The 19657-nt window shown below is 35.9% G+C and overlaps 2 protein-coding genes across 2 annotated transcripts in view; one reads left to right on the forward strand and one right to left on the reverse strand.

The window, feature by feature from the left end:
• LOC113238232 (protein sprint) overlaps window positions 1-18643 on the reverse strand; it is a 380231-nt gene extending 361588 nt beyond the window's left edge. Inside the window, exon 1 of the mRNA XM_026475034.1 lies at window positions 18511-18643. The gene's annotated coding sequence lies outside the window, so the exon portion shown is untranslated. The remainder of the gene's footprint in view (window positions 1-18510) is intronic.
• Window positions 5365-18252, forward strand: LOC113238234. Its single transcript, XM_026475038.1, has 5 exons — window positions 5365-5523; window positions 5593-5679; window positions 12796-12862; window positions 13472-13680; window positions 17426-18252. The coding sequence occupies exons 1-5, from the start codon at window positions 5401-5403 to the stop codon at window positions 17903-17905; spliced, it is 966 nt and encodes a 321-aa protein (XP_026330823.1). The 5' UTR covers window positions 5365-5400; the 3' UTR covers window positions 17906-18252.
• Window positions 18644-19657: the final 1014 nt, after the last annotated feature.

The following is a 19657-nucleotide window of genomic DNA, read 5'->3' on the forward strand; positions in this document are numbered from 1 at the left end:
TCGTTCTCGTTCTCGTTCTCGTTCTCGTTCTCGTTCTCGTTCTCGTTATCATTATAATTATCATTATCATTATCATTATCATTATCACTATCACTATCACTATCACTATCACTATCACTATCATTATCATTATCATTATTATTATTATTAATTCAAAAGTCATTATTGCAAAATTGAATACTACGTGTTAGATAAAGATGTATAGAGAGCATGGCTCTAGATTCCACACAAATTTAATTCAAAGTGTGTTTCATAGTATTTAAGTTTATTTTAAAAGTGCAACCCATAGAGTTTCTTGGTCGTTATTCTCATGAAAGTTAGCACAGTGAATGAGCAGTAGCTTAAAAATGACGCTTTTTAGTGTACATCTCTTTTACCTTTATAATAAATAATAATTGTTTTACTCTGAAAAGAGCCGAAAGCGTTTGTTTATTTCAAACAATAAAAATACGCTATTTAAATTCGACAAAAATAGATTCATTTCCAATGTATAGCAATCGTAAAAGCCTAAGAACTTCACTTAACATTACATTCATACAATAACCATAACACACAAGTTATATCACAAACTTACACATAGTACATGCGTAACTAACGCCACACTCATTTGTTATCTAAGCAAAGATAATTCCAATACAACGTACTCGGTTGCATAATAGGCATTACAATTGTACACATTGTTATTGCGAGATGTGTATAGCAGATTTTTTAAAGTCACAATAGTCATTCCAACTGTAACATAAAGAAATTACAAATTTTTTATAAAAAAACGACTTCAAAATTTCGTGGAATTACATCTATTTGCCAAGTTTTATTGAAATCGGTTACCGGAAAGAGCGGGCAACCAGATTCATCCCCTAGTTTGCCACCTTTAGAGGTGGAATATTTTCTTCAAATTTAAATGGTACTAGTATTTATAAAAAAAAACACACAGTTGGATTGAAAACCTCCTCCTTTTTTGAAGTGGACTAAAAATAAACAGGCTATATCGAGTTCTTAGGTTTTCGCGATTGTTACACATGGGAAATGAAACTATTTTCCCGGATTTAAATTTAAATATTTGTAGTACTATTTAATATGTTTTAATTTATTCTAATTTCCATTATTAATTAATAATAAATTTAACTTAATTAAAATTCATATGGGTTATTATAATAAAATAATTTATAAAACATAGTTAAAAATAAGGTATTTAATTAATAACTTTTGTAATTATAGTGAAAACATAGGGTGGTTTGCATTAATATTAGAAATAACTGGTTGATGACTGTACCACCTCAGTCAACCGTGACCATGGGATCTGTAAAGGGCCCGAAACGTTGGTTTGTTTAACAAATATACGCGATTTAAATCCGGAATAGTGTCATTTTCTATAATAAACTGGCTGTTCTTGACTGTCGTCTTCACAAATTCACCAATTCATTTAAGAGGCAACTTAAACGGTCTCATAAGATTCCGTTCGATAGTCTAAACCTATAAAAAACTACAGTGAAATGAAAACATTTTACTATAATAACCCTATTTACAGCTTCTGCGTACTTGAATGACAAGAATCCCTGGTAGTGACCCGTTTGGCTCTTCAGTAGCAGTAGATCTCCTTGTGAAAGAGTTCGTTCTGTGAAGCACTGCCTTTTTACCTATTTCTACCGTCAAGCTGTAATGTGAGCATTACAGTGTTTCAGTTTTGAAGGGTGCTGGTGAAATTACGGGCACATGGGACTTGCCAACTTATGTGTCAGGGTAACCGACGGGCGCAGTGGCAGTGCCCCTTAGATCCTTGCAATTTAAAACCTGAGTGGTACTGCAACTGTCATGGATCGCTAACTATGGTGTATCGCTTACTACCAGGGGCACAAATTATTCATCCCATCGCTTGTATCGTAAAAAATATAATAGATGGCGCTGCGGCTAAAAAGTCGTTGAAATACCAAATACAAAGATACGACAACAAGCATGTAGGGAAATTCATGAAGTCCGCAAGTTCGTTTCGTGGCTTAACTGGCATAGCGTCTGTCATGGTTTGCTAGAAGACGTCGCCGTCGGTTCGAATCTGACGGGAACGAAGCAATTTTTTGATCTTTATATTAATAATTGTAACAAACTACTGGAGTAATTTCACGTAACAAAAAATTGAATATCAATTTAATAAAAATTTAAAGACAACTTTCTTTTTAATACTTCTTTAGGCTTACATTTTCTTATTTTTTGTTATACAGACTTATAGCCACGCACTCCCTGGAAACCTTGTGTCGCAGAATCCATGGCCACACATATAGACAACCACAAATTACACCCAAACTCTTGAGAAAAATAAATGTAGGTCATACAAATATTTATCCCGGCCCGGGAATCGAACCCGGACCTCTGCGTGTCAGGGCATGGTAACCGTTTGGCCACTGAGGCAGTTTCGACGGCCGTCATTATTTGTTTATTTATTATAAAGTTTTTATAAATATTACAAAAAATCTGTAAACATCCTCAGCGTGAGCTAGCCCTACTAATAACAACTTATAAATAATGAAATAAAAGTAACCACCTTTGAGCAATTTGTAAAACATCCGCAGCTATGTGCATCCACCATGTAACAATCAACGCAAACATTACACTCATTATAATTCATTACTGAACAAAGCCGGTGAAACGACTTCGCAATAACCAACAGGCTGTGACCAGATCTGGGACAACCCCATTGTTTTGTCTTTTATCAAATTGTCATCCATCCCTTCTTTTCTATATCTATTTTTAGGGTTCCATGGTTAAAAGTCAAATTTGAAATAGTACAAGTACCTAGGTGTTTTGAATCAACTAAAAATACAATCCATTGTAAGTCCCTTTTTTTATTTTAGTACCTATTGACGAAGTCTAGAGCTGATCCTTGGGTTGTAAATTTATAATAATTGTTAACTGACTTCAAAAAAAGGCGTTGGTTCTCAAAACTACTGTATATATTTTTTGCATTTGTGTTATGCGATAACTCCGTGAATTGTTAACCGATTTTGATGATTATTTTTTGTTCGAAAGAGGGTATCTCATTTAAAGAAAATATTCCTCCTCCAAGGGTGGCAAATTAGGGGATGAATGACTTTTGAAGTCGGTTTTTTAGTACTCTGTACAGATATTATTAAAGTCTATTTTTATTGAATAAAGACTAAGTAGGTATTTTAGAACTCACAGTAAAGATTATTCATGTTGTAACATAAACATTTGTCAAAATATGAAAATAATCAGATCTTGTAACTCTGATTCGCTTTCTTATATAATATTTCTTATATTTATATTTCTTATACCTACCAGTGCCTTTCTAAACTTTCATCTATATGTGTAATTCTAATCCTTATTATAAATCATAAAGAAAAGTCTTGATCTTACAAGCGAATGGTGTGCGCCTTCATAGATAGCCAAAACGTATCAAAAAAGGTGTGACTGGCCATTCATCGGGATGTACCGGTGGCAACCCTGATAGCAGAAGAAGAATGAGGGTATGGTAAAATGACTGCGTTGCTCTGTACATGTAGTGTAGCACTGGTATTCATTCTCAAAAGAAGGAACATTGTTATAAAAGAGCATGGTAGTGTTAAAAAATGATGTAGTGGTGACATAATAGAAAAGGGAAGGCTTTAATAAATCGGTCATGTGAAAAGGGTGGATATTACCTAAGTAACGGCACAAATTCATAGAGCAAAAATGGATGGGAACACGGCAAAAGGTCGACGTCGGCGGATATATTCCATCCAGTAGCAGTAGACCTCCTTGTGAAAGAGTTTGTCACCATCACAGTACTGCCACCTTAGCTATTTCTGCCGCCAAGCAGATGTTAGCATTACTACATTGCGGTTTGGCAGGATAAGAGTGCTGGAGAAATTACAGGCAATTGGGACTTGTCAACTTATGTCTCTCTACGATCGTTGATCGATTTTGAGGCGCACGACTTATCCATCCTATCACTTGGTATTATAAAAAAGGCCAAATCAAGACCTCCTCAAAAAAATTAGGTTAAATATAATAAAAACGGGTCTGAAAAAAATTATGCAAGTGCATGGAGGAAGCGCAAAAGGTATGTCCAAAACGTATTATGGGTTCTTAGTTTCTGCTTACCCTGGTAGCAGACTAGCGTGATTTTATGTATAAAATATATATAATACTTCATTACAACGTCTGGGCACCATGTCTGCTAATTTTAAATCATCTCAGTTGTGTGTGACAATGGCAGGATTTTGTACGTATGCATCTGCTAAGAGTTAAGTTATGACTTGTCAGTGGCTCTAGCCATCGAGCTGCTATTCAACTGCCTTTGCAATTGTTTTGATATTTTGCTTTTCAATGGCGAGTCGATGGCACATCGATATTAGTCTAATAATTTACTTTAAAAACTTGGAATTATTCGACATGCAAAACACGTACATTTCAATCATTAAACAAAGAAGAAAAATATAAAATAAATAAAAACAAACTCAAGTTAAAATAAATAAAGCATGTTAAAGGGGTCCATGACTCAGTATCTGAGAGACTATGCCATTTGCATGACCATGGCTGTCATTCTGCCAAGGCCCGTCATAAATTGGAACACCACAATTTAAATAATTGTATGTTTACGTACAAAACAATTAAAATTCAAATAATAATAACTTTAACTGTCTCCGTGGCCGAACGGTTATCATACTGGACTACCAGGCAGAGGTCCCGGGTTCGATTCCCAGGCCGGGAGAAATATTTGTATGGACTCTTTATTTCTCTCGTGAGTTTGAGTGGTTGTCTATGTATGTGGACATAGCACCCGCGATACATGCTTTCCCTAGTCCGAGGCAGTGAGTGAAAAAAAAACACATTTGATTTGAAGACTAAATTAAACGAGATAAAAGTATGCATACTTACCCAATGATGTTCATGGTAGTTTAATTAAGGCCACACCAATCGCCAGTGATTGAATGAATGAATGCCATCACTGCTATTCCACTGAAACTCTATTGAGACCCAACGGCCATTGCAACTAGATTCTAGTAGAATAACAAATATTATCATAATTGCAAAATAATCTCAATGGTGTCTCGTAGGGTTGGCACGACAGGGCGCGACTAGCGCGAGAGCGGCAAAGCGCGACATACTGCTATTCTCGCATAGAGATGTCGCGCTTTACGTCGCTTCGCGCTGTCGCGTATTACCGTGCTAGCCCTACAGTGGTTTGAAGAAAATTCTGGTCGAGTACGTTAACAATTACGTATAAAAATGCGCTGGATATAGGCAACGAAACCATCGCTGTGCAACCCTCGGAGAATATGTGCGCAACACACTCTTGGCCGGTCTTTTTTTATAAAGTAAACAGTTTCCATTCCAATCTCTTCAATCTTCAATGTGACTTTTGCGCCTGTTGTCTTTTAGTGGTATGTGATACCTTTTGTGGAAATGTGGTCAGTACTGTGTCATCTTTTGTTAGTGACTATGTTAGGGAAGAAGGTAGTTTGCAATCCTGTGTCTAATAATTTTAATAGTAATATCAGGGAATATTCAGTAAAAGAGGATATTGACGTAAGTAATCGGGTACTTTGTTAGGTATGTTTTTTGGTGTGCACTTTTGAAACTTCAAGTTATTTTCAGAACGTGACTAACGTAAGGACCTTGCAAAAGGAGGAATCGGGAAGATACGCCGGTTTTGCTCCAATTATGAATCCTATTCGTTTTAAGGTAGGATTACTAAATATAGTATACAGTACAGGTCAGAGGTCTTGTTTAGCTAAAGAGCTATAACATCGCTGTGATAATTTCTTACATTTGGTTACTTTTAAATACCTCACACACAATTCCTATGAACAAGAATTCCAGATGTATTGATTGCACAAATAATCTCAGAACAAGGTAGGTACTAAAAACCGTCCTCGAAAGCTCGTGGAATTACTTCTTTTTATTATTATTATTATAATAACTTACATACTCAACATAGCACTAGGGAAAACCTGTATCGCGGGTGCCATGGACACACGCATAGACAACCACAAATTACATCCAAATTCATGAGAGCAAATGCATGAGATACTAGTGCCTTTTTGTCTACCTTCAGTTCTTGTTTTATTATAGCCCCACACTAGGGAAACCCTGTGTCGTGGATGCCATGGACATACACATAGACAACCACAAATTAGATCCAAGCTGACGAGAGAAATAAATGTAGGCCTTACAAATATTTACCTCGGCCCGGGAAGCGAACCAGGGACCTCTGCATAACAGACAAGCATGGTAACCGTTCGGCCACAGAGGCAGTTAAACACTATGAATAACACGATACAAGAAATTTTGTAAAAAATGAAGTATTGCTTTACTTAAGTCTCCCGACACTATTACTAAAGATACTTGTTAATATTATGAGTGCTATATTCAAAGGTATCCTAACTCCTAAGCTACTAAGCTACATTTCAAAGTCAAATGTGTGATAATTACCAACTACACAACAGAACTAACAATCCTGTAATAAACGGGTATTACAAGTACGGTATACAATGGCTCAGTAAATACCAATATAACATTGGTGTCAACTCTAGATTCGTACAATTTAGTATGATATTTGTTTAATTTCGATTTATTCTCCTGTAGCAATAAGTTGGTAAAGGAACACTGGGCTTGCAAACAGCAATAACGGAGGACTGAGATCACATTGAAATTACATTGTGGGAAATATCAATGTGCCACATTCTTGATAAACTGGTATGAACGGAAATTATTCAGGGCTATTCTGATAGCGAACATCTGAACGATACATTTTTACTACTCATTTATGAAAATGTAATTTATGTTAAGAATAATAATATTCCTTTTTATAAAATAATGACAGATATAACATTAACAGGAGGAATAAAAATAAACTGGCTATTATTAACATTCGTCTTCATAAATTCACCAATTCATTTAAAGGGCAATTTATACGGTTCATAAGATTCCAGATGACCAACCTCAAAAGTTCGTGGAATTACATCTATTTGCCAAGTTTTATCGAAATCAGTTACTAGAAAGTGCGCGAAACCGGAGTCATTCCCTAGTTTGCCACCCTTAGAAGTGGAATATTTTCTTCAAATTTAAATGGGACCATATCTGCGTAACTTCTTTCCAACAAAAAAAGCATTATCAAAAAAATTCATAAATTTTCGCAAACACACATACAAAAAAAACATACAGTCGAATTGAGAACCTTCTCCTTTGTAAAGTCGGTTAAAAACTAATAAAAACCATAATGACAAAAACGTTACACTATAAGAACCATAAAAATAATATTGTCTGGGTTTAAATCACTTCACATAATATGTATTGTACATTTTGGTGTAGTACAACTACAAGTTAATAAAATCAATCATTTTTCAGCTGTGATAGTACAGTTGCTAGCAGAGACCACATAAATTAGTATTTATTATTATAAATATATTACATAAATTAGTATATATATAATACTAATTTTATATATATATATAATTAGTATTAGTATTTATTAAGACTAGTGTCTTCCGAGGTTGCTAGCATAAAAAAAATTAAGTAATTTTACAGGTAGCAAAATTAATATAATTTTATTTGGAACTATTCGTTGAGATCATAATTTATAATTAATAATTTACACAAATAATAATAATAATAATAATAATAATAATAATAACGCTCACACTCAACATAGCCCCGCACTAGGGAAACCCTGTGTCGCGGGTGCCATGGACACACACATAGACAACCACAAATTACACCCAAACTCACGAGAGAAATAAATGTAGGCCACTCAAATATTTCTCCCGGCCCGGGAATCGAACCTGGGACCTCTGCGTGGCAGTCTGGCATGGTAACCGTTCGGCCACAGAGGCAGTAAGTAAATAATAACGGGTAAAATTGTCCACTTAACAGGAATAGGCGTAACTTACAATATAGACGTCAATTAATTATATACTTACATGGTTCGATCGAAATTTCATCTTCAACACGGTGCGTTGAAACAGCGCGAGTCGACATTCTAATTTATGTGTAGTCGACGCCGACGCAACGCCCGTGTGGTGTCTCCCTAAGGGTGCTGGTGAAATTCCAGGCACAAGAGACTTGTCAACTTGTATGTCTCAGAGTGACGGGCGCAGTGGCGGTGCCCCTAGATCTTTAAGATATAAAGCTCTGAGTAGCACTGCAACTGTTATGGGCAGGCATGTGGTTTACTACCAGGCGCAGGACTTGTTCGTCCCGTCACTTGTTATTATAAAAAAAAAAGTCCACATGATTCCCATCGACTTACAAAAAAAAATATTCCTCAACTTGTTACATTTCCCACTGCAGCGTGCAGTGAACCTTATTTACCTGTTTCCACTGTTATCTATACAATCTGAATATGATATATGATAGGGTTTATACATTTTATTTCTTGTTAACAATTACTAACACATAAATTTTACAGCTTAGAATTCTCATAAATTGAAATTAATTAAAAATTCTCAGCATTCACAACTTAAACACCATTTAATACGTTGTAATTTGCCATTGTAGCCTGGTTAAGTTATCTTCACATAACTGGGAGTCTTTTCCCGTGACGGCCTCGACCTCTACACTACAGTTAGTCAGATATCAGATCGGTTCTTTGTATAATGAGTAATACGTATCTCTGATTCACGCATTCTTTGGAAATTGTTTGATACTGAAGACGTCTCTAAACATAATGCAATACATATATTATTTGTATGCCTAATTTTGTGGCATTAGCTAAATAGATGAATGAATCAAATTATACACGAATTGGATTTGGTTAGATTACTAGTGGTATGAGTAGCGCATTTCCCAGCGTTATAAAAAGCGGGTAGTTTGTGACGCTTACCACCAGGCGCACGACTGGTTCGTCCGATCACATAGTATCATAAAAAAAGTTACGTGTACAGTGCATACAATACTATAGAAGTATAGCCATACAAATATTTCTCCCGGCCCGGGAGAAATATTTGTGTGGCGTACAATTATTTCTCTCGTGAGTCTGGGTGTAATTTGTGGTTGTCTATGTGTGTGTCCATGGCACCCGCGACACAGGGTTTCCCTAGTCCGGGGCTATGTTGAGTGTGTGCGTTATTTATTATAGATAGATAAGTAAACATATAGAACAGATACTTGTATATAAAACTGATTGAATATACATTTTTTATTTATAAAATTATTCATTATTGGGCATAAGATGGTTCTTTCTTAAATTTTTTTAAATTTATTTTTGATAGCATTCAATTGTATTATATCATGTGGTACACTAAATTTTGCGAAATAGACTCGAAATCAAATTGTGATTGCAAATGTTGGGGGCAGGTTCAAAATCTGTGCTGAGCGAACCACTTCTGCTGCTGGGCGAAAACTGAGACCGTCCCCAACACGCAAATACTTTAAAAAAATCTATTTTTAGATAGTTTTATTCACCTTATCATGTAGTCAATGTGTGTGGAAACTTTGAATGGTTATCAACGCTTGAATATTAAAGTTAATTATTAAACTATAGAGACATTCGTACTTGTTATCCATGTAACCTATTAAAAATGCGCGCACTGTACATATAGTTACACACGAGGTAATCCGTAAAATAAACAACATACGTTGTATTTACTAACCAAAGGGCACTGCTAAGGAGTTAAGGCACCTCAATATTTAGACCAGATTTCGCTACACTGCAACATAAATATTTTTATTTTATAAAAAAAAGTGATTTCAAAAGTTCGTGGAATTACATCTATTTGTCAAATTTTATTGAAATCGGTTACCGGAAAGTGCGCGTAATCAAATTCATCCCCTAGTTTGCCATCCTTAAAGGTGGAATTTTGTGGTGCTTGGTGGTTTTTTTTTTATAATAACGCACACACTCAACATAACCCCAATAAATCAGTTCACAAAAAGTAATCGCGTAACATACATACACGGACAAATTGACAATCTACTCTTTTTTAAAGTCGGTTAAAAATAGATGAATAATAATAATAATAATAATAATAAATAAATAATTTATTTGGCATCCAAGGCCCACTTGTTAGTGAAATACTGATATTTGGCGGAAACAGAATGATAAATAGCTTTCACCGTACATAATTATCGAAACTTTGTATCGTCGTACTATCTAAAATTGAGAATAAGCTATCAATTGTTTTACTAATAATAATAGACAGTATCTACCAATACTTACCATGTTATTAGATTTTCTCTATTTCACTATTGCAAAGAAATTCCTATAGCATGGGTATTTAAATATTCACTAAATTACCCAATGATTTGAAAGCATTGCCGACAAAGCAAATGTGTATAATAATAATCTCAGTACAGAGTACTAAAAAAGCCGACCTCAAAAGTACGTGGAATTACGTCTATTTGCTAAGTTTTATTGAAATATCCCCTAGTTCGCCACTATACAGGACTTGACACTGGAGATAATAAAAGTAGGTTCTCACTACGACACTACTCAAAGTCTATTGAGAGAAAAACGCCTTGATTTGGAGAAATAGCAAAATCAACCAATAAAGTATTTGCTCCTAAATTAAAGTTAGGCGCTATTTATAAAAATGAATCTTCATGCGTGAACAGCCATCCTTCGAGGTGGATGATTTTCTTCAAAATGAAATGGGACAACTATAGAAGTACCCCCTTTCCAACAAAAAAAGAATCATGAAAATCGGTTCACAAATACCAGAGCTATCGCGTAACATACATACAAAAAAAAGAAAATGAAAAGAACATACAGTCGATTTGAGAGCCCCTCCTTTTTTGAAGTCGGTTAAAAAACGAAATGCGATATGTCAATCGGAGTAAGTTTTGAGAATATCAACTTTTTGTAAGTTGTGTTTTCGCACCTTCAAAAAGAAATGTTAAAACTTATACGTATTTTTAACCGACTTCAAAAAAAGGAGGGGTTATACGTTCGGCTATATGTATGTTTTATGTCTATTTTCAGATTTCTCCGTCAATTGTGGGCCGTTTTTGAAAATTCTATTTTTGCTTGAAAGGGTGCACTCGAATCGTGCTCATGGTGGTAAGCAAAACGCATGTCCATAATAGTTGCAATGCAGCTCACAGCTTTAAATCACAAATACCTGAGGGATACTGCCACTATGCCCGTCACCCTCAGACATAAGTTGACAAGTCCAATGTGCCTGTAATTGGTGGCTCGGCCATGTCGAACGGATGCATGTAAAAAGAATTATCAAACAGATTTATGATGTGAATGTGGGTGGAAGGGTTTTAAAAGGACGTCTCAGAAAGACTTACATTGACCAAATCAGTGATGTCCTCAAAAAGGCTGGGATCCGAAGTAACAAGAATAAAAGAAGTATGAAAAGTGAGCCTCGAGCGTTGTTTCAGGACAGGGTAAAGTGGCGTATCGTGGTGTCTGCCTACCCCTCCTGTGGGACTAGGGTGTGACCTTATATATGTATGTACATGTGTATGCCTTTAATTTCACCAGCACCCTTCTTCGAAACCGAGACGCAGTAATGCTCACATTATTGCTTGGCGGCAAAAATAGGTGAGGTGGCAGTACTTCCCTGAACGAACTCTTTCACAAGGAGCTTTACTGATACTTGATCCCATGATCAGGACTGTAAAGAGTCTGAAACATTGGTTTCTTTGAAAAAAAAAACTAATATAACGCTATTTTTGTTTCCAAATTACTAATAGAACGAAATCGTGCGCTCTACATCTTTCAACACAACGCGCTCCGTTTTTTCTCACTGAGTTACAAATAAATTGAATCAAGGTACTCGAAAGCAATCGAAAAGCCGAAGATGCATTAAGGATCGTGTGAAAGGGCGGTACTCGGTACTTCGGTAGCAGACGATCGTATCGCCTCAGACGCACCGGACCATGCCCTTAGGATTCGCTCTAATTGATTTATTATTTCTTCCTTTGAAAAAAATCTTATCGCCATAATATTATGTCGCGCCTTTTAATCGCTTTACATCATTGGTGATATTAATTCGGACTAATGTATGAGTGGTCTATTACGTAATTGTATTAAGTACAGACAGTCAATGACATGTACAGCTTTGTATAGCTTTATATTCAATAATACAATCTGTCGTATCAGACAATTGCACTAACAAACAGTTTGGTTTTTAATGGTGAATTTTTCGTTTGTTAGTTTTAGATAAATATGCAGACTCCAAGTACATTATTCATTTTATAGACCTTTTGTACGCATGAAATTATACTAACTATTAGTTCTGTTCACCATACATAACTACGAACTTCGATACCCGTAGATAGAGCCTTTGAATGCAAAGGAAAAAATCTGTTCAGTTTTATAACTTAACACCTAGTCAGATTCCTTTTTAGAGGTTTTTTTTGGTCAATTCAAGATATAGAGTTCCAATTCCTTCTCAAGGTGACGGGCGCAGTGGCATTACCCCTTAGATCTTTGTGATTTAAAGCTTTTAGTGGCACTGCAACTGTTATGGACAGGTGTGTCGCTTACCCCCAGGCCTACGACTTGATCGTCCCGTCTCTCGGTATCATAATATCCTATTTGCTATAGTTTGTTTCTCAAATTGGTCTTAACGTAAATCAAATAATTTCTCTTCTAGTGTCCACATGACTATATCGTAAAAACACAGAAGAGTAAATCATAAAGGCAGTACCACTTTAGCTTATATTAGAAACGTGTTTGTGTTGCTGGCAACCACAAGACCTATATTATTGGGGACTTTAAAAAATTTATTCAATGTAAAATTGAAAACAACTATTTTCCCTGTACATACTTGCAATGACTGTAATTAGTCACTCGTGTGGTAAGAATCTGACCAACGGATATTTTTTATTTATTTTTTTGTTTTGCAGGACATACCGGACAATACAATATCTAGTTCGAGTTACGGACGTGGATCGGTGCAGGTGCATCATGGAGGTACTGTATTCTGAGCACGGACATACTGAGAAATCGTGATAAAATGACCTAACAGCTGAATTTTGACAATTATGATATCTTGTATTACCGATATAACAAATTATTATGAAAATTCCTATCAGAATTGAAGGTGCGAGTCTCGGCCACTGTTCTTTTTTTTATGTTACTAAGTGACGGGACAAGTAGGTAGTGCTTAGAAGAAGTAGGTAAGTAGGTAAGCGACACGCCTATCCATAACAGTTGCAGTGCCACTCAGAGCTTTAAATCGCAAAGATCTGATAGGCTTTGTACACTGCGTCCATCACCCCGAGACATAAGTTGACAAGTCCCATGTACCTATACTTTCACCAGCACCCTTCTTACCCTTCAAAACCCAGAACGCAATAGGGCTGGCAAAAATAAGTAAAGTGTCAGTACTTCTTTGGATGAACTCTTTCATATGAGACTTGTCAACTTAATGTCTTAGGTTAGGGTGACCGCCGCAGTGATAATGCACCTTAAATTTTAGCGATTTAAATCTTTGAAGGCGCACTATTTGTTCGTTCGTTCTGCCAGTATGGGTTGGGGCCATAAGACGCCTTCGTTTTGTGACCCTTGTCGCTTTTTCAGCATACGGTGTGCACGACTATGATGACAGTTCTCATGCCTACGGATATGGATATGATTATCCCTTAGACCTTGGTCACCATGAGCTTCACGAGCACCATGGACATCATGGACACGGTGGACATTACGGACATGATGGCCATGGACATGGTGGGCATGGACATGGCGGGCATCATGGATATGGACTCCATCATCATAAGTTTCATGACCCTGTAAGTAGCTATACTAATATACCTATTCGATGTAATAAATGTTGAGGTCATATTTTTTAATAGAACAGAACTTACTTGAGAGCCCATACTTACACTTATTAGGAAGACCACCTTGTTTTGTTTTCAAAGACAAATAACTTTTTAATTTTTCATAGACACGCGAGCTTTAGTATCAATAAAGCTCCTTGTGAAAGAGTTCGTCCAGGGAAGTACTGCCACCTTACCAATTTCTGCCGCCAAGCAGTAACGTTAGCATTACTGTGTGTACCGGTTTTGAAGGGTAAGGGTGCTGGTGAAATTACAGGCACATGTGACATGTAAACTTATGTTTCAGGATGACGGGCACAGTGGCAGTGCCCCTAACATCTTTGCGATTGAAAGCTCTGAGTGGAATTGCAACCGTTATAGACAGGCGTGTAGCTTACCACCAGGCGCATGACTCGTTCGTCCCGTCATTTGATATTATAAAAAAAAAAACAAAATAAAATCTGTATTCGTACTACAGCACTCACGACACAACCAAAAATCCACTTGGTATGCAGCAGTTTGTCACGACTGCCAACTGTTAGTGGGTGCGGTTGAAATGCAGTCGTGCCAATTGGATCTAAGCTGCAAGCGGACTACACTAGCAGTTGGCAGTTGCGATGCTGTCACATCGGTTATGTCCCAATTCTCCAAGTTCTTTTTATCTGGGATTTTGAAATTGTATTGTAGTCAGAATGTTGTTCACGAGGCTCCCTTAAAAGCTACAAGTTTAAAAACTTATCACTCTATAGAGACACACATAAAGTATAGTGTAAACTTAAGTAATCTTCAAGTTACCGTTTAATGTTTAAGATGCAACATAATTCACAACTACATAAAGACAATAGTTTCGATCGCAAAAGTATTGAAATTCAATAGTGTTTGGTTCACGACTGTGATTTACGATGTTATTGCTTGACCACCTAGTTTAAAACAATACTGCAGTACACTAGCATTTAGGTACTACTTTGTTAAAAAAAAGTTACGAAAGTTATGACCTTAGCTAGCTATATTATGTAAGTTTTGTAGGTTACTTGTAGACGATTTTTTTTATTTATAATACTAAGTCCAGAGACCTAACTAGTCGTACGCTTGGATAGAAGCATCCCATTCGAATTCGTTCCGAATAAAGACTATGCAAATATAGAAAACTTGGACCCACTTCGGATGTCGCTTGTGCACTAAGTCCGATACGAATCCCAGAAAATACAAATATCGCTTTTGCACTTAGATACAAAATGATGCCGGTGACATTTCGGACCGTCATTTCTTAGATTCGGAACTGGGGGTCTACTCTCGATCTCCGTCCGACATCCGTCCGAAACAATTACTGCCAAATAAACAATACTGGACCAAATGAAAAGACGCGTGATGAGAATGAAGATTCATACTTGATACTTGTCTTTTAATTTTGTCGTATATTACTTGTATGACAGTAATTGTTTCGGACGGATGTCGGACGTAGATCGAGAGTAGACCCCCTGATGCGAATCGGACGAAGTGCGCAAACTCTATTACAGTTGCAGTGCCACTCAGAGCTCAGAGCAATAATACCATTTGAAATGTCGACGCCCTTCCCTTCACTTGAAACCTACGAGCATTGTGTTTAATATTGATTATTCATGATATACCTAGATTATTATGCTGGAAACTATGAAATTCTAATATCGCCCACATTGGACACACTTTTGTTGCGATGCGTTTGTGAAATAGGAAATTGACTTCAAACTCAAATAGTCACAGCACTCATACCCAATTCAATGTTAGACAATTTACTCGAAATAAATTTCCATGACATTTACCAGCAGTAGAGCTCCTTGTTTTGAGACTTTGTTCAGGGAAGTACTGCCACAAAGCAGTTAATGTAGGGTAAAGGAGTCTAAAGATTTTCAGACAAATTCGAGTAAATGTGTAAGCGACAGACCATCGAAAACATACTTATTTTGGTCGACCGATACTGTGGGATATAAATTAGGCGTTCGTGTTTATAAATTTGTTCGATTTTAACCTTGTTTATCCATCGCTAATAAGTGATATAGGTGTACCAGAATCACATTGCATTCAAAATCTAACGACTTTCACCTGGCAATGTTAGCTTGTCACTTGTCAATTCAAAGTATTACTCGTGTCAAATGGCTGTCTGCTTAACTTTTTTCACTTGAAAATAACGATTTTGTAGCAATAATTACTGAGAATTCGCTTCATTTACAAGAAAAACATTGTAAGAATGTTTGTCGCAAAATCAGCGACGCATTAGGTGCATCTAAGTCATAATTCACGATTTAAAAGCGTAAGTAAACTTGATCTTTGAAATTTTAATGAAGCCAAATCGATGTGGTATGTAATTTTTGTTGGTAGTGGTGCTGGTCGGCAAGACTACAGTGTGTAGACAATGATTGGTACAAAAAAGATAAATGGAGTAAATGCGAGTTACTTCAAACTGCAAACGTAAATAAATCTATCACCCACAATGTAATGGATATATTTTTGTTTAATTTTAAAATGTGTCAGAAATTACTTACGTTTTCCTCACACAAATTCATACAGATCTTAAAACATGAGCGAGGATAGATCAATTCTGATCAATTAAAACATATGAGATACCTAGTACATTTTTTCCTACTACTTATATTGATGTTGCCCACTACAAATTTAAATATGTCATGTTTAAAGTGCCATCAGATTCCGGTGCACCTGTAGTAACGATTGATCGTTTGATGACCAAATGGTGCAACAGTAACGATTGTCAAAAATCGAGCAAATCCGTAGGCGTCATAAGGATACTGGTGAAACTAAAGACTGGACTTGTCAACTTTATGTCTGAGATGCTGAGCGCAGTTGTAGTACCACTCAAATCTTTGCACTTTCCCCTGGAACGGTGGCGACCCACCGGCGGCGGCGGTTCGGCGCCATTTTAACCGAAAAAGTCTTTACTGGCGCGGAACCACATGCGGCTCGGTCACCCAGCTGATTGTAAACCGATTTTTCATGATGATAGAGTATACGTTTGTTTGAACAGCTTTTGATCCTAAAGAAATATAGAAAATATTTTATTCATTACAATACCAAAAAGCACTCGTTTCTTAAAAAAAGAAGATCAGTTGTTTGAATTTGTGGTAAAACTTTGCTCGTGCGTTGTATGGTGCAGTAAAACTTTATTTTGTATTAAGTCTTAATTTTGCGAAGCACTATACCAGATTTCTATTGAATTGTAATAAATAGACTTTGTTTAATGTTTTTTTTTATTAAAATTCAATGAATATAAGTGAAATTTCTTGTAAAAATATGGCTCTAAAAATCATGATTTTTTTGGCATTTCCTTTTTTGTTTTTACTACCGATCATAGTAGATATTAGCTTTTCTACATTACAATTTCTTATATTTATTATAGATAGATTATTTAGAAAGTCAGTACCGTTTACAAAACAAGGATAATAGTTATTTTTTAATGAGCATCTCTCTGAAGGGTGATCTAAATCTAGGTAAGCGCGGGTGTGAAATAGGATCCGTGCTAAAACTGACTGTTGACATTCCGTTGTTCAAAGGGTTAAAGCTCTATAATAAAATTGAATAAGAGTGGAAAAAACGACCTGAGTCGTCGCACCGAGAAGTACGACAATACGTTTGTCGTTTAGATTACCTACTACAAAAACTTCGAAAGTAGCCATAATAATGTATGTATTATTAACAAGTACAAACTAAGCATAATTGTCTTTTTAAGGGTCTAGCAGCAAAAGCAGTACTCTGGCCAATAGCAGGAATAGCCCTTTTGGGAGCTGCAGCAGCTTTAGTTAGCAACCCAGTGTTATTGCAGCTTGGAGTTATCTCAGGGCGAAGAAGACGTGATACTGAAGAAGTCTCCGGCCCTGATCACGCCATTGACTTTTCTAAAATTGCTAAGAAACTTACAGTTGATGACAAGGACGACATTGTCAAAATAAAAAACAATTTTGAAGGGAAAAACAATATCAAAGATGGAAAAGACAATGAAGAAACAGCGAAAAATGTTGGAAATATAGAAGACAATGTAATGAGAAAATTACCGAAAAGAATGTTCAGAGATCCGAAACGAGAGGCATTGTTGTATACGGATAAAACATCACAATCGGCGATTGATGTTACGCTGGACGCTTCAATAGACAATAGGTATTTCCAAGAAGACAGATATGTACCGATACGGCTTAAAGTGAAAAATAATTAGAATCACTACGACTGGATAAGTAAATACTGGACACTCTGCAGTTGGATCACTAAGTAATAAATTTTCTAATTTTTTTCTGCGCCTGGTTTGATAGTATTCTTTTTTTCGTTTTAATTGAGCAGCATAAGGGTAGCTATATCCCTGAAACTGCTTTTTAATTGTCGCAGTGATATTTAACATAGCTGCCTATTTATATAACTAAAAACGTAAAAAGTTCCTTAAGTAGGTACGTGAGATACACGTAGTACGTACGTACTTTACTAAAATAAACGTTTTTAAAAACCCTTGTGGCTTGGAAGAGATTGCTACACAAAAATAAAACCGAATGGCGTAACAATTGATCTTGTTATGTATTCATAATTTGTTTTATTAACCTACTCATTACCGTACGTTATTTGTAAGTATAATAAAGAAAATAAAATATTTCTTTTCCTTTTTTTCTCTAAGAAAATATAATTATGTTCTTTATTAACTAATTCATGATTTGAAACAAGTTAACGTAGGTACTTTCGAAAGTTTGTTTGATATCCATTTGCACAATGGAAATGAGAAACATAATACAAGAGCAATTAAAATTAAATAGGACATAAAAACAAATGACTTACCAACTTCGATAATGGAAAACAAACACGAATTAAGTCCACAACAACATAACCAAAACACTTAAATTTTTAACACATTATCACTGTGACACTTTACTAAAACACACAGTAAAACACCTTTAAAAACAGCGGCAATAAATTTAAGAATACAATCTTTATATTATATTAACAAAATAAACTCGAAAAACAGTCAAATTGTTTGATCAAACGTCACTACCAGATGCAAATGCCGATCATACGGTGTCGGTGCAACGGAACAGTGTGAAGTTGCCGATCTCGAAGGGAAACTTGAATGAAGTTAGCAACCTATTCGACTGTGTGCGTACCCGCTTGTAGGTATTACGTATCCGCTTTAAGTTAATTGCTCTGTTTATTATTGACTTTCCTTACTTATTTTACCTGCTCCTTTCTTTTTGAAACAATACGTTCTTTTTTGAGGCATTCTATTGTTATTTATATAGTGGTATTCTCACAGCTTTATCGCAACAATGGGCCAACATTCTTGATTATGATTGTTTATATATATTTCAAATTGAAACGATGGGTGTTCTGTTACTACTTACCTAAAATTTTGTTTCTATTTGAACCCTGAATAAGGTAGTAACTTTTGGTAACAGTACAATGCTATCAAGCGCTCAACTTAACTAAGGCGATTAATACTGCGCGGGCGCAATCGGATGTTTAAAAAACTTGCTCCCGGGTCGCGTGTGAGCGTCGACGTCGTCCTCGTGTACACCAACTATGCATCTGTGACCAAGCAGGACTCAATGATCTCCGTCAAATGGAAAACGACATATATTAAAAAAAAACGTTTCTTAACTTAAAAATACAAATTGGTTAAGACCAAACCAAACTCATACTATTACCTATGTAATTTGTGCCCATACTGTCGAGTTTTAATTGATTATTAAATACAGGGTATTACAAAAAATAAATTTATTATAATGTATCAGGCTGACTTCAGATGTCCGATTTACCGTTAAATAGTCCCATTTCTTTCTAATGCTGTTTATGTCATTAATATAATAAATAGTTAGAATACGCCTGGAAGTTTTTGTTGTAAATATGCAAAATTTTTTTTTTCACGATGTATTAAAGGGCAAATCTACCCCTCAATATGAAGAACTTCAACTGAGGGGATCTCCTTCAA

Source organism: Hyposmocoma kahamanoa, unplaced genomic scaffold (assembly GCF_003589595.1).
Source record: "Hyposmocoma kahamanoa isolate Upper Pololo Valley unplaced genomic scaffold, ASM358959v1 95, whole genome shotgun sequence".
Lineage (NCBI taxonomy): Eukaryota > Metazoa > Arthropoda > Insecta > Lepidoptera > Cosmopterigidae > Hyposmocoma > Hyposmocoma kahamanoa.

What these genes read in the sequence shown, in the direction of transcription:
- LOC113238234 (XM_026475038.1), top strand. Translation starts at nt 5,401, where the DNA reads ATGTGGTCAGTACTGTGTCATCTTTTGTTAGTGACTATGTTAGGGAAG. An exon ending in GGTGCAGGTGCATCATGGAG is followed by an intron (nt 12,863 to 13,471) that starts GTACTGTATTCT and finishes TCGCTTTTTCAG; the next exon opens with CATACGGTGTGCACGACTAT. An exon ending in ATCATAAGTTTCATGACCCT is followed by an intron (nt 13,681 to 17,425) that starts GTAAGTAGCTAT and finishes TGTCTTTTTAAG; the next exon opens with GGTCTAGCAGCAAAAGCAGT.